This window comes from Macaca thibetana, chromosome 19 (genome assembly GCF_024542745.1).
Source record: "Macaca thibetana thibetana isolate TM-01 chromosome 19, ASM2454274v1, whole genome shotgun sequence".
Lineage (NCBI taxonomy): Eukaryota > Metazoa > Chordata > Mammalia > Primates > Cercopithecidae > Macaca > Macaca thibetana.
Window position 1 is genome coordinate 33690792 of NC_065596.1, and position 16123 is coordinate 33706914.

The following is a 16123-nucleotide window of genomic DNA, read 5'->3' on the forward strand; positions in this document are numbered from 1 at the left end:
TTATCACAATCAAACATTAAAGCAACAAAATTATACCAGGTATCATGATCACCAGTAAACATGGGATACATTTCCTTTAATTAAGATGGTGAAAAGGGGGCTGGCCAGGGCTCCAGGAAACACCACTGTCCAGAATGGCTGAGTAGGGACCAGTAAAAAGGAAAAGGGTGGAAAATCAGGGGGCAGGAAAGGGAATAAAGAGATCTATTTGTTAAAACTAACAGAAGACATGACCGTAACATAGAAAAACAATGTCGTTTACATAAAAAACTAGTAACAATAGGACTGGGCGCAGTGGCTCACACCTATAATCTCAGAACTTTAGGAGTCCCAAGTAGGTGGATCACAAGGTCAAGAGATCGAGACCAGCCTGGCCAACATGGTGAAACCCCGTCTCTACTAAAAATATGAAAATTAGCCAGGTGTGGTGGCATGCACCTGTAATCCCAGCTACTCGGGAGGCTGATGCAGGAGAATCACTTGAACCCAGGAGGCGGAGGTTGCAGTGAGCTGAGATCGTGCCACTGCACTCTAGCCTGGGTGACAGAGCGAGACTCCGTCAAAAAAAATAAAAAAGAAAAAAGAACTAGTAACAGTATAATGAAAACAATCTTCTTTTTAAAGTAGCTCTCATTAAACACACACACACACCCCCCCACACCCCACATCCTGTATTTCCAATAGAAAATATGCTATGGCACCTAATTAAAATACATTTCCAGACCTATGTAAATAAATTACAAAACTGCTGAATTGGTGATGCCAATAAGACAGAGGAATAGGAAGTCCCAAACACTATCCCCAAACACTATCTCCATCATGAAGACACACATCTAGTAACAACACATTTACCAACTGCCTTTGTAAGAAATCTAGACACCACGTAAGTGGTTGGACTTTTTTTTTTTTTGAGACCGAGTCTCACTCTGTCACCCAGGCTGGAGTGCAGTGGCAAGATCTCGACTCACTGCAGCCTCCACCTCCTGGGTTCAAGCGATTCTCCTGCCTCAGCCTCCTGAGTAGATGAGATTACAGGTGCACGCCGTCACACCCAGCTAATTCTTTGTATTTTTAGTAGAGACAGAGTTTCACCATGTTGGCTGCGCTGGTCTCGAACGCCTGACCTGAAGTGATCCACCCACCTCACCCTCCCAAAGTGCTGAGCGTGAGCCACTGAGCCCAGCCTGGAACTCTTAATAAATGCCCAGTAGGAAAATTGGAGACACTGATAGAGGTCCTACCCTGGCATCACGGGGTATCACTGTGATGAAACCACCGACTCTTGATTTCTCAAAGGGTAGAGAAAGTATGGAAAGGTCCATCTAATATCCTGACTTTTCAGGGCACTGCCTGAGGGACAAGTTTCTGTCTTGGTTGAACATAAACACTGAAAATGACAGGATGCCAGGTCAGGGAAATCACTGAGAACAAAGGCAATCAACATAAACCAGAGTCTGCAGTAACGCACGCAGACACTAGGTGGAGAACCAGACCACAGCTTACCATGAAAACACAGGGACTGCAGAATTGCAGGCTGTGAACAGGAGCGTTCCTGAAGAAAAACTGGCAAAAATTCTCAGGTAACTATAAGCAAAAGCCCAGAGACGCCACATTCCCAGAAAAGGCTTCAGAGGTCTCCAGAATCTCTAGTCAGGCTGAATAGAGAACGTCTTCCCTGAAGGAAGCCAGAAATAAAAAAGTAGGAGTGGCTGATTAGTGAAATGCTGAGGTGCCAAGATAACAAGACATTCAAGAAGATAAGGAAACATGATCCACACAAAGGAACAAATGAAACCACCACAAACTGACACTAAAGAGATGAAGATGTGTGAATTATCAGACAAAGAATTGAAAATAAGAGTCACGAGATGGTCAATGAATTAAGAGAGCACACATAGACATCCACAGGAAATCAGGAAAACAAGATATGAGCAAAATAGACTACCAATAAAGAGACAAAAGCTATAAAGGAGAAACAGAAATTTTAGAGCTGAAAAATGTAATCAGAAACACTGAACACAGAGCCTTGGTGCTCAATGCTGCACACAGATTGCAATCCCCTGGGCCACCGTAGTTATTACTGAGGGTAGATCCCAACCTGACCATGGGAATAGGAATCTTGGGCAAAGGAAAGTTGAAATGGTTAATACGTTAATACGTTAAAGTACGTTAAAAGGTATGTTTGCCAGCGAATGGGACAGAAGTTGAAATGGTTTATGTTGAAATGGTTATTTCTGCCAGCAGGTAGGACAGAAGAGCTACTAGTGAGACTGAAGCAACTCTGGGTGTGGGGATCTGGCATCTCTGGGGGTGTCGGTCTGGGGTAGATTGAATGCCCGAAAGTTTCTGCAATGTGGATTAATTTAAGCTTAACTAAAAAGCCCTGAAAGTGTCTGTGAAGTGTATGCAAACTAGAATGTGAAATGCAAAACTCTGCCTGGGCAGAATGTGTAAGTAATTTCAAGTCACCTCGCAACAGAACTTAACACAATCCCCTCCATATTCTACACCCATTCACCATGAAGGGAGAGAGTCAGCCCTGTGCACAGTTGCAGAGATTTTCATATGGTAAATACCTGAGGTGTGGAGCGAGGAGGGCTAATACCGGTGACATTAACTCTTGCTTTAGAAAAAGCAGTAACTTTTTAAAAATAGTAGAGCAATTTAAGTTTGCAACTTACGAAAATATCTTGTTTCCAATAGCGATGGCCCACATAATTCTAACGGTTTACCTTAAAATTGAAACATTAACTTAAAATAAGCAGAAAGCAAAACTGCTCCGCAGGACACGAAATAGACTTAAGCGTTCCCAAACCCAGAAGATAGGGACGCTCTGGGAACGCAGGTTCCCACCCGCCCTCCTTTGGTCCCTCCCGGCCCCGCCCCCTGCCTGTCCAGACCCCGCCCCACCCTGCGCGTTTTCTCCCCGGCCCCCTCCCTGTGCCGGTCGCGCCCCTCCTAGGCCCCGCCCCTAGAACCCCTCAGTCCTCTCCGGCCCCGCCCCCTGCCCTACTCTCCCTGGCCAGGCCCCGCCCCTTCCCCGCCCCCAAGCCGCCCGGTCTCAGCTGCGCGCGGTTTTCTGCAAAACCGGAAGCGGATCGCGGGGAGTGAAGGCTGCGCCGCAGAGCGTGAGTTTCACTCTCTCCAGATTAAATCTGCGCTTCGCAGTCCCCCTTCTTCCATCCGCCGGGTCTGGAGAGGATCCCTACAGATCTTAAAATGCCCGCACCGCGCCCTCCACCCCAGGTAAATTCTGACGTTGCTGCGAGAGTGCGGGGATCGCTTTCCCTTTGGGTTAAAGTCCCTCTAAGGCTACTTCCTGAATCTGGTCTTTCTGCCTTGCGCTAGGTAAACATGGCCTTTCGCGTCTTTTGCTACCTAAAATCCTTTACCGATTTTTCTTCCCGCCACGCAGGAGGGCGCTTTTTTTTTTCTTTTTTTTTTTTTCTGAGACGGAGTCTCGCTGTGTCGCCCAGACTAGAGCGCAGTGGCGAGATCTCGGCTCACTGCAAGCTCCGCCTCCCAGGTTCACGCCATTCTGCCTCCCAAGTAGCTGGTACTGCAGGCGCCCGCCACCACGCCCAGCTGATTTTTTTTTTTTTTTTTTTTTTTTTTTTTTTAAGTAGAGAGGGGGTTTCACCGTGTTAGCCAGGATGGTCTTGATCTCCTGACCTCGTGATCCGCCCGCCTCGGCCTCCCAAAGTGCTGGGATTACAGGTGTGAGCCACAGCGCCCAGCCGGGGGCACTTTTTAGAGCCTTCACCTGCAAGGTGGGTTCAGGTCTATCCGGTTCTCCAAGACTCGCCCTTGTTGGCCCTTGGTGCGCAGCGCTGCAGCCTCAGTCCGGAGGGGCCGGTTCCTTAACCTTGGTTCTGGGATTCTGCAGACCCCACCCCTGTCCTAAGGTGCCATCTGTCTTTCTCGTCTGAAATCTTTCTCAGGGAGGGCCTTCAGCTCCCACGCCCCTTTAGGCAGTCACCTCCCGTGGTGGGAAGGTGAGCTGGGCTTGTTCTGTGACACCCATGGTGGAGGAGGTGACCTCGGCCTGTCCTGTGACACCCAGTATTCTTTTTTTTATTTTTTGAGAACGAGTCTCCCCCTCTATTACCCAGGCTGGAGTGCAGTGGTGCGACCTCGGCTCACTGCAACCTCCACCTCCCAAGTTCAAGTCTCAACCTCTGAGTAGCTGGGATTACAGGCATGAGCCACTGCGCCCAGCCAACATGGAACACTTCTGACAGCAAATGTGTGGGAGTTTTTTTCCCACACACTAGGCAATTCTCCAGTGGACACCAGCTGCGTGTCCTATAATTCAATTCAATTCTGACACTGTGCACCTGGAGTTAGAGTCAGATCCAACAGGTTAAGGTCTTAGTCCCACAAGACCAGCCCCCCCCCCCCGCCCCACCCTGCTGCCACTTCAGACATCAGTCAAAAGTAATAGATTGTCACCTGTCCTTAAAACTGACCTATATTTTGGGGCTCCCATGACTCCCTCTTTGGTTTTGATTAATTTGTGAGGACAGCTCACAGAACTGCTGGAAGCACTTACTTATGTTTACTGATTTTTTTTGCAGTCAGTCCTCGCTTAATGTTTTCTATAGGTTCTTGGAAATTGAGTCATGAATGAAATGATATACAGCAGGTCCTCAAATAACGTTGTTTTGTTCAATGTCATTATTATTATTATTTTTTTTTTTGGGACGGAGTCTCGCTCTGTTGCCCAGGCTGGAGTGCAGTGGCATGATCTCGGCTCACTGCAAGCTCCGCCTCCCGGGTTTATGCCATTCTCCTGCCTCAGCCTCCTGAGTAGCTGGGACTACAGGTGCCTGCCACCTCGCCCGGCTAGTTTTTTGTATTTTTTTTTTTAGTAGAGACAGGGTTTCACTGTGTTAGCCAGGATGGTCTCGATCTCCTGACCTCGTGATCCGCCCGTCTCGGCCTCCCAAAGTGCTGGGATTACAGGCTTGAGCCACTGCGCCCGGCCTATTATTATTATTTTGAGATGGAGTCTAGCTCTGTCGCCAGGCTGGAGTGCAGTGTCTCGGTCTCCACTCATTGCAACCTCCACCTCTCGGGTTCAAGTGATTCTCCTGCCTCAGCCTCCCAAGTAGCTGGCATTACAGACACGTGCTGCCATGCCCAGCTAATTTTTGTATTTTTAGTAGAGATGGGGTTTCACCATATTGGCCAGGTTGGTCTCAATCTCCTGACCTCTTGATCCGCCCACCTTGGCCTCCCAAAGTGCTGGGATTACAGCGTGAGCCACTGCGCCCGGCCATTCAATGCCATTTTTTATGTTGATGAGGAAAAAAGTTGCCATTTCACTTAAAGTTCCTGTTTCCAAGAATCTATTGATAAGATCAAGTGAGGATTTGGTGTATGAATAAAGGATATCATAAATGATAGCCATGAGCAGCCAGATGAAGAGATATGTATGGTGAGGGCTGAGAATGTTCTGAGCACAGGAGCTTCTGTCTTGTGGATTTGGGTGTACCACCCTCCTGGCATTCAGATGTGTTTGTCAACCAGAAAGCTCTCCAGACTCTATAGATCAGGAATTTTTATTGAGGCTTCATCCTGTAGGCATGAGAGATTATTAACTCAATCTTCAGCCTGTTCCACTCTAGGAAATGAATGATGGAGCTGAAATTTCCAAGTTTCTAATCATGGCTTAGTCTTTCTGGCAACTAGCTGTGGCCAGGAGCCCACCAAGACTTGCCTCATTAGAACAAAAACCACTCCTATCATGCAGGAAATTCCAAGGGATTTAGGAGCTTTGTGCAAGGATGCGGGGTCAAAGACCACATATGAGAACAAAAGATTCTCCCAACACCCCTTTCTGTGAGGGGTTTAGGATCTATGTCCCAGGAACCAGGAGCAGAGACCAAAAATATATTTCTTGTTATTTCACACTCCCTCAAAGTGGAGCTCAATCCTGGTTTGACTTGAGAGTACTGAGTCGTTTTGCAAATAAAACTCTTGTACCTCTTTACCTGAGATTTCCATTAATGTAATGGGGTTGGAGTCCAGCATTGAAGTAGTTACGTTACCCCAGCTGATTCTAATCTGTGTCCAGCATTGATACTGAGGCTCTGTGTCCTCCATTTCTTTTTTTAAAATGTTTTAGATGGCGTCTCACTTGCTGTCGCCCAGGCTGGAGTGCAATGGGGCAATCTCAGTTCACTGCAAACTCCGCCTCCTGGGTTCAAGCGATTCTCCTGCCTCAGCCTCCCGAGTAGCTGGGACTACAGGTGTGCGCCACCACACCTGGCTAATTTTTGTATTTTTAGTAGAGACAGGGTTTCACCATGTTGGCCAGGCTGGTATTGAACTCCTGACCTCAGGTGATCCACCCGTCTCGGCCTCCCAAAGTGCTGGGATTACAGACTGTGTCCTCCATTTCTGAGGGCTAAGCTCAGCCTGGGATCTATAGAGATGTGAGGGCGGCTGTGCTCTGCATGAGGTTTGCTCAAGGCCAGGTGTGCGCCCTGAAGGGGAGCTCAGTCCAGCCCAGCTCCCCACTGCTGCAGCGTGCGTGTGGGCTTCTCTAGGAGGAGAGTGGGTTCTTAAGAAAGCGGTTACAGACTCACCTATTGGTCTTCCTACAAGTTTCTTTCTTGTCCATCACTCCTGGTGCAGTCGGTGGCAGAGGACTGTCTTTGCACGGGGTGAGGTCTTCCCTGTGTGTATGGTCGTGGCACAGGGAGCGGGTGTGTTAATTCTAGGCATTAGATAACTTCTTTTTCACATTCTATATTAACTTTTAAAGGCTCATGTGGCCTGAGGAAGAAGTCCAGAAGAGAAGAAAGAGGAAAGAAAGAGAAGACAGGGATGGCTCTTCCTCAGGTAAAATGATATTCTCGGTGGATTGTTCTGTTTCCTCTTTTTTTTTTTTTTTTTTTTTTTTTGAGAGAGAGTCTCACACTATCACCCAGGCTGGAGTGCAGTGTTGTGATCTTGGCTTACTGCAACCTCTGCCTCCTGGGTTCAAGCAATTCTTCTACCTCAGCCTCCCAAGTAGCTGTAATTACAGGCGCCCGCCACCACACCCAGCTAATTTTTTGTATTTTTAGTAGAGATGGGGGTTTCACCATGTTGGCCAAGCTGGTCTCCAATCCTGACCTCGTGATTCACCAGCCTTGGCCTCCCAAAGTGCTGGGATTACAGGCGTGAGCCACCATGCCCAGCTTATTCTGTTTCTGTTTCCTTTCCGAAATTTCATTCTTTGGAGTTGCAAATCTTCTGAGTCTGAAGCGTCCTGCCTGACACGTTTGCTCGCACTCACCTGTGCCTTCCCTCAGTCCCTCTCATTTCACTTAGATTCCATTGCCTGTGACCCAGTGATATGAACTTGGGAAGAGGCGCTACTGGGCATGGTCCTGGGAAGGGCTCACACCCAGACATGGATGGACATGAAGTGTGGGCCCCGTGGTGTCAGGACTGTTAGGCAACGCGGATTGTTTAGCGGCCACATCTGGATGCACTGTGAGGTCTCTGTGGATCAGGAGTAGAGAAGTTGCACATGGAAGTCACGTACTAATGTGCACAAGTACCTGGTAAATTCCAGAAAACTCAAGCAATTCTCCTGCCTCAGCCTCCCAAGTAGCTGGGATTACAGGCATGTGTCACCATGCCGGGCTAATTTTGTATTTTTAGTAGAGACGGGGTTTCTCCATGTTGGTCAGGCTGGTCTCAAACTCCCAAACTCAGGTGATCCATCTGCCTTGGCCTCCCAAAGTGCTGGGATTACCGGCGTGAGCCACCATGCCTGGCTCCACCAATTTTAAAATATGAAATCAATCTAAATCTCTTTCTTTTTTTTTTTTTGAGACTTGCTCTTATCCCCTAGGCTGGAGTGCGATGGTGCGATCTCGGCTCACTACAACCTCTGCCTCCAGGGTTCAAGCGATTCTCCTGCCTCGGCCCCCCAGGTAGCTGGGTTTACAGGTGCCTGCCACCATGCTGGGCTAATTTTTGTATTTTTAGTAGAGACAGGGTTTTACCATGTTGGCCACGCTGGTCTTGAACTCCTGACCTCAGGTGATTCACCTGCCTTGGCCTCCTAAAGTGTTGGGATTACAGGCATGAGCCACCTCTCCCGGCCAGAAAACAATCTAAATCTCTAACAGCAGGAGATTATTTAAGTCATTTTCAGCACGTCCTTCTTTTGGAGGTTGCTTTTCAATCTCTTGATTCTTTCTTTTGATGCAGAGATGTTTGTAAGTTTGATGTAGTCCCGTTTGGATATTTTTGCTTTTCTTGCGCGTGTCTTTGGTGTCCTATCTTAGAAATCATTGCCAAATTCAGTTTCACAAACCTTTTCTCCTACACTTTCTTCTAGGAGTTTTATCATTTTAGGTCTTAAGTTCAGGCTTTTAATTCATTTTTTTTTTTTGCTTTGTTTTTTTGTTTTTGTTTTTTTGTTTTTTGTTTTTTGTTTTTTTGTTACCCAGGCTGGAGTACAGTGGCACGATCTCGGCTCACTGCAACCTCTGCCTCCAGGGTTCAAGCGATTTTCCTGCCTCAGCCTCCCGAGTAGCTGGGACTACAGGTGCCTGCCATTTCACCATGTTGCCCAGGCTGGTCTCGAACTCTTGACCTCAGGTGATCCGCCCGCCTCAGTCTCCCAAAGTGCTGGGATTACAGGCGTGAGCCACTGCGCCCAGCCTAAATATTTAAATTTAAATTGATAGAATTTTATTTGTAGTTTGACTATAACTATTTCATAGGGATTGAAGTTAAAGCTTTAAATGTTTTTTCATGTTTTTACCATTCTTTTATCGGCCATATATAACATAATGTTGACAAACTAAGTTAAATACAACTTACACACTTTACTGTCCCCAAGATGCTGAAATGCACATGAGGAAAAATGATAGTGAAAAAAGTCATAAAAAATACGTCATTGAGAGGCATGTTTTCTCTTTGTTAATTTACATTTGTGTATGTGTGTGTGCATGAATGTATGGATGCCCAATCCTATGGCTTTTATAGAAGACACATCACCATTTCATGAATCAGTTTTGTATTTTTATTTTTTATTTTATTTATTTATTTATTTATTTTGAGATGGAGTCTTACTCTGTTGCCCAGGCTGGAGTGCAGTGGCGTGATCTCGGCTCACTGCAACCTCCACCTCCCGGGTTCAAGTGATTCTCCTGCCTCAGCCTCCCGAGTAGCTGGGATTACAGGCGTGTGCCACCACTCCCAGCTAATTTTTGTATTTTTACTAGAGACGGGGTTTCACCATGTTGGCCAGTATGATTTCGATCTCTTGATCTCGTAATCACCCGCCTCGGCCTCCCGAAGTGCTGGGTTTACAGACGTGAGCCACCACACCCGGCCACACTTTTTAGATTCTGACCTTTCTTTCTTTAAAGCCACCGTGGACATTGTCATCTCTGAAGACCACACACCTCTTCTGGCGCATCTAGATACTGAATATCACTGTGTGTCAAACATAATCTCTAGCACTACTATAGAGACAGCCATGTGTTGATTTTTTATTTCTCTGTTTCTTCCATTGTCTACAGAAAGAGAAATCCACACTTATTTAGAAGATATCATGAGCTCTTACAGAAGAGTGTAATAAAATGCAATTAGGGAGACATACCGAATGTTCTTCCTAACATCCCTAAGTGCCCCAAAATACTTTAGCATGGGTCTGCCAGAACTTTCCCTTCAGTAAATCCGTACAATTCTCTTCTCTTCTCATTTTATGTAAAGATGATAACTCTCCCCACATGTGCTTGGTAAAAAGTGTTTTTCAGACACAGTTTGCCTGAAAATACCTTTCCATAGATTTCCCAGAACGTTCATTTAAACTAAATTGACTTATACCTCTCTTTTCGTCTTTTGTGTGAAGATAATAACTTTACCCATAACTTCTTGGTGAAATGTGTTTTTTCATATCAGGGAAGGTTGACATTCAGGGATGTGGCCATCGAATTCTCTCAGGAGGAGTGGAAATGCCTGGACCCTGCTCAGAGGGCTTTGTACAGGGACGTGATGTTGGAGAACTACAGGAACCTGGTCTCCCTGGGTGAGGATAATGCCCCTCAGAAGCTGGGATCTGCTCTGCTGTATCTCTGCGTGTTACCTTGTGTGCCTCTTGGGAGCCCCTGCATTGCTCAATTAAGATTGAAGCTATGTTAATTCTCAGATGAAAAGCTTAATAGTGCAGCATCTGGACTTGTTTAATTATCCCGTTTTCAAATGATCTACCCGCTTCAAGATATGTCATTGGTGGTTCCATAGCTTAAGCAGAAATAAATCTTATGGTAGACTTTAAAAATATCTACTTTGGGCTGGGCGCGGTGACTCACGCCTGTAATCCCAGCACTTTGGGAGGCCGAGATGGGCGGATCACGAGGTCGGGAGATCGAGACCATCCTGGCTAACACGGTGAAACCCCGTCTCTACTAAAAAATACAAAAAACTAGCCGGGCGAGGTGGCGGGCGCCTGTAGTCCCAGCTACTCGGGAGGCTGAGGCAGGAGAATGGCGGGAACCCGGGAGGCGGAGCTTGCAGTGAGCTGAGATCCGGCCACAGCACTCCAGCCTGGGCGACAGAGCGAGACTCCGCCTCAAAAAAAAAAAAAAAAAAAAAAAAAAAAAAAAAAAAAAAAAAAAAAAAAAAAAAAAAAAAAAAAAAATATCTACTTTGGGCTGGGCGCGGTGACTCACGCCTGTAATCCCAGCACTTTGGGAGGCCAAGGCGGGTGGATCACCTGAGGTCAGGAGTTTGAGACTAGCCTGGCCAACATGGTGAAACACCATCTCTACTAAAAATACAACAAATAGCCAGGCATGGTGCCAAGCGCCTGTAATCCCAGCTACTTGGGAGGCCAAGGCAGGAGAATCACTTGAACCCGGGAGGCGGAGGTTGCAGTGAACAGAGATTGCGCCACTGCACTCCAGCCTGGGCAACAAGAGCGAAACTCCATCTCAAAAAAAAAAAAAGAAAAAAGAAAAAGTAAAAAAAACCCACTTTGCTGTTTTCTATCCCTTTGCTTGTGATTTAGTACTTCTTAGAGGACGGCTTGATGTCCGTATCTTACCATGTTCCCTAAACATTCAGAAGGAGGCATTCAGGGGTGAATTTGTGAAACATTTTTCTAGATCCATTTGTAATGTCCTCTCTCCTCCTCTAAACAAAGGGCTGAGATTCTGTAAAAGCCACAGCACATCACATTCCTTTCTTTTTCTAAGCAGGAATCTCTCTTTCTGAAATGAGTATTATCTCCATGTTGGGGCAAGGGAAAGAGCCCTGGACTGTGGAGAGTGAAGTGAGAATAACAAAAACATCAAATGGTTGGGAACGCATCAAAGGTGTGAACACAGGTAAGAGCTCAAATGGACAGAGAGGAAGCTGCACCGTTAGTAGTCAGGTAACTCTTTCTGAGTTGAAGAGTTCTATGGGACAAAAAGAGTTTAAATCCTGTGAGCTCTCAATGGAAACTTCCATTTGCCCTCATTTATCCCTGGGCTCTTCTGATGTGTAATAGTTTATCCTTTCACTCTTCCATGGTGCTACAGCTCAAACAGTGACAAAGGCAAAGTCTTTATCATGATGGACAGCACCTTGTCATGTGGCTTCTGTGACCTCTTTGGTTTCTTCACTCTGAGGGGTACAGGGAGGGTTGTGTCAAAGGGGTCTCCTGTGATCTCCCCTGTACCTGACTGCATCTGATGCTCAGTTCTCTGTCTATACAGATCAGAGCTGAGGCCTCCATAGACCTGCCCCCTTGACGTATTCAGGTTTTGCCCCATTTCCTGTACTTGGGAGGCCTAATCAGTTGATGGGAAAACATTGGCAACTCCTCCTTTGCATCTGGGGCTCCGGAAACCTCATGGTGCTGTCTCCAGCCCTCTCTGCCTGTTGAAGTCTTTCAGCCTCAGTCATTTCTTTTGTTCTGCTTTTGCCACAGATTGCAGTGTGTGCAACAGGGGAGTACGCTGGGCTTTCTGGGATTGTTTACTCAGTACTGGAATGGCACTAGGCAGAGAGGTCCTTTTTTTTTTTTTTTTTTTCTCTTTTTTTTTGAGACAGAGTCTGGCTGTCTTGCCCAGGCTGTGTTTGTGATGCAGTGGCGAGATCTCAACTCACTGGAACCTCTGCCTCCCAAGTTCAAGTAATTCTGCCTCAGCCTCCAGAGTAGCTGGAACTACAGGCGCATGCCACCACACCTGGCTAATTTTTGTAATTTTTTTTATACTTTAAGTTTTGGGGTACATGTGCAGAACGTGCAGGTTTGTTACATAGGTATACATGTGCCATGGTGGTTTGCTGCACCCATCAACCGGTCATCTATATTAGGTATTTCTCCTAATGCCATCCCTCCCCTAGCTCCCCAACCCCCAACAGGTCCTGGTATGTGCTCTTCCCCTCCCTGTGTCCATGTGTTCTCATTGTTCAACTCCCATTTATGAGTGAGAACATGTACTGTTTGATTTTCTGTTGTGTTAGTTTGCTGAGAATGATGGTTTCCAGCTTCATCCATGTCCCTGCAAAGGACATGGATTCATCCTTTTTTATGGCTGCACAGAATTCCATGGTGTATATGTGCCACATTTTCTTTATTCAGTCTATCATTGATGGGCATTTGGGTTGGTTCCAAGTCTTTGCTATTATGAACAGTGCCACAATGAATATATGTGTGCATGTGTCTTTACAGTAGAATGATTTATAATCGTTTCAGTATATACCCAGTAGTGGGATTGCTGGGTCAAGTGGTATTTCTAGTTTTAGATCCTTGAGGAATCGCCACAGTCTTCCACAGTGGTTAAACTAATTTACACTCCCACCAACAGTGTAAAAGCATTCCTATTTCTCCACATCCTCTCCAGCATCTATTATTTCCTGACTTTTTAATGGTTACCATTCTAACTGGTGTGAGATGGTATCTCACTGTGGTTTTGATTTTCATTTCTCTAATGACCAGTGATGATAAGCTTTTTTTCATATGTTTGTTGACCACATAAATGTCTTCTCTTGAGAAGTGTCTGTTCATATCCTTCGCCCACTTTTTGATGGGGTTGTTTTTTTCTTGTAAATTTGTTTTTAAGTTCTTTGTAGATTCTAGATATTAGCCCTTTGTCAGATAGATAGATTGCAAAAATTTCCTCCCATTCTGTAGGTTGCCTGTTCACTCTGATGATAGTTTCTTTTGCTGTGCAGAAGTTCTTCAGTTTAATTAGATCCCATTTGTCAATTTTGGCTTTTGTTGCCATTGCTTTTGGTGTTTTAGTTATGAAGTCTTTGCCCATGCCTATGTTATGAATTGTATTGCCTAGTTTTCTTCTAGGGTTTTTATGGTTTTAGGTCCTATGTTTAAGACTTTAATCCATCTTGAGTTAATTTTTGTATAAGGTGTAATGAAGGGATCCAGTTTCAGCTTTCTGCATATGGCTAGCCAGTTTTCCCAACACCATTTATTAAATAGGGAATCCTTTCTCCATTGCTTGTTTTTGTCAGGTTTGTCAAAGATCAGATGGATGTAGATGTGTGGCATTATTTCTGAGGCCTCTGTTCTGTTCCATTGGTCTATATCTCTGTTTTGGTACCAGTACCATGCTGTATTGGTTATTGTAGCCTTGTAGTATACTTTGAAGTCAGGTAGTGTAATGGCTCCAGCATTGTTCTTTTTGCTTAGGATTGTCTTGGCTATACGGGGTCTTTTTTGGTTCTGTATGAAATTTAAAATAGTTTTTTCCAAGTCTATGAAGAAAGTCAGTGGTAGCTTGATGGGGATAGCATTGAATCTACAAATTACTTTGGGCAGTATGGCCATTTTCACAATATTGATTCTTCCTATCCATGAGCATGGAATGTTTGTCCATTTGTTTGTGTCCTCTCTTATTTCCTTGAGCAGTGGTTTGTAGTTCTCCTTGAAGAGGTCCTTCATGTCCCTTGTATTGTATTCCTAGGTATTTTATTCTTTTTGTAGCAATTGTGAATGCAAGTTCACTCGTGATTTGGCTCTCTGTTTGTCTGTTATCGGTGTATAGGAATGCTTGTGATTTTTGCATATTGATTTTGTATCCTGAGACTTAGCTGAAGTTGCTCATCAGCTTAAGGAGATTTTGGGCTGAGACAATGGGGTTTTCTAAATATACAATCATGTCATCTGCAAACAGAGACAATTTGACTTCCTCTTTTCCTAATTGAATACCCTTTATTTCTCTCTCTTGCCCGATTGCCGTGGCCAGAACTTCCAGTACTGTGTTGAATAGGAGTGGTGAGAGAGGGCATCCTTGTCTTGTGCCTGTTTTCAAAGGGAAAGCTTCCAGTTTTTGCCCATTCAGTATGATATTGGCTATGGGTTTGTCATAAATAACTCTCATTATTTTGAGATACATTCCATCAATACCTAGTTTATTGAGAGTTGTTAGCATGAAGGCTGTTGAATTTTGTCGAAGGCCTTTTCTGCATCTATTGAGATAATCATGTGGTTTTTGTTATTGGTTCTGTTTATGTGATGGGTTACATTTACTGATTTGCATATGTTGAACCAGCCTTGCATCCCAGGGATGAAGCTGACATGATCGTGGTGGATAAGCTTTTTGATGTGCTGCTGCATTGTTTGCCTGTATTTTATTGAGGATTTTCACATCGATGTTCATCAAGGATATTGGCCTGAAATTTTCCTTTTTTGTTGTGTCTCTGCCAGATTTTGGTATCAGGATGATGCTGGCCTCGTAAAATGAGTTAGGGAGGATTCCCTCTTTTTCTGTTTGGAGTAGTTTCAGAAGGAATGGTACCAGCTCCTCTTTGTACCACTGGTAGAATTTGGCTGTGAATCTGTCTGGTCCTGGACTTTTTTTGGTTGGTAGGCTATTAATTACCGCCTCAATTTCAGAACTTGTTATTGGTCTTTTCAGGGATTCGACTTCTTCCTGGTTTAGTATTGGGAGGGTGTATGTGCCCAGGAATTTATCCATTTCTTCTAGATTTTCTAGTTTATTTGCACAGAGGTGTTTATAGTATTCTCTGATGGTAGTTTGTATTTCTGTGGAATTGGTGATGCTATCCCCTTTATCATTTTTTATTGCATCTATTTGATTCTTCTCTCTTTTCTTCTGTATTAGTCTGGCTAATAGTCTACCTATTTTGTTAATCTTTCAGAAAACCAGCTCTTGGATTCATCTGGTTTTTGAATGATTTTTTTGTGTCTCTATCTCCTTCAGTTCTGCTCTGATCTTAGTTATTTCTTGTCTTCTGCTAACTTTTGAATTTCTCTGCTTTTTATTCTCTAGTTCTTTTAATTATGATGTTAGGGTGTTGATTTTAGATCTTCCACGCTTTCTCTTCTGGGCATTTAGTGATATAAATTTCCCTCTACATACCGCTTTAAATGTGTCCCAGAGATTCTGGTACGTTGTGTCTTTGTTCTCATTGGTTTCAAAGAACATCTTTATTTCTGCCTTCATTTCGTTATGTACCCAGTAGTCATTCAGGAGAAGGTTGTTCAGTTTCCATGTAGTTGTGCGGTTTTGAGTGAGTTTCTTAATCCTGAGTTCTAATTTGATTGCACTGTGGTCTGACAGACTGTTTGTTATGATTTCCATTCTTTTGCATTTGCTGAGAAGTGTTTTATTTCCGATTATGTGGTCAATTTTAGAATAAGTGCCATGTGGTGCTGAGAAGAGTGTATATTCTGTTGACTTGGGGTGGAGAGTTTTGTAGATGTCTATTAGGCCTGCTTGGTCCAGAGTTGAGTTCAAGTCCTGGATATCCTTGTTAATTTTCTGTCTCATTGATCTGTCTAATATTGACAGTGGGGTGTTAAAATCTCCCACTATTATTGTGTGGGAGTCTAAGTGTCTTTGTAGGTCTTCTCTTTGTGAAGCATCTCGAGGGAGCTTATGAAATTGAATGATGCCTACCTTCTTTATGTCTACCATACCTTGTCTTGTTTAAGCCAGTGCTACTTTTATTATAGTACATTTCTATATATTGTAAATGAACTTGTTTTTATTTAATCAGCAGTCCATATTTTGATGAGTTTAGTGATTGTTTTATGTCTACAATATAATAGGGCTTTGTATTGGGGAATGCATTTTTAAGTATATTTTACAAGCTTTCCTTCTTTAGTTTGAGGGAGTGGCTCAGTAGCAGT

The 16123-nt window shown here is 44.5% G+C and overlaps 1 protein-coding gene across 6 annotated transcripts in view; it reads left to right on the top strand.

Moving 5' to 3' along the window:
* The first annotated feature begins 3048 nt into the window (after nucleotides 1-3048).
* The window catches only part of LOC126943010 (zinc finger protein 845), a 223377-nt gene continuing 210302 nt past the window's right edge, over nucleotides 3049-16123 (top strand). For 4 of the 6 annotated variants that reach the window (XM_050771249.1, XM_050771237.1, XM_050771232.1 and 1 more), the window contains exons 1-2: nucleotides 3049-3246; nucleotides 6773-6849. In XM_050771249.1, coding sequence (XP_050627206.1) covers nucleotides 6835-6849 — 15 coding nt within the window. In that variant the 5' untranslated portion in view covers nucleotides 3049-3246; nucleotides 6773-6834. Of the gene's footprint in view, nucleotides 3247-6770; nucleotides 6850-8456; nucleotides 8608-9918; nucleotides 10046-16123 lie in introns of those variants that run through there. The other 2 variants (XM_050771236.1, XM_050771242.1) reach the window with 2 other exon arrangements.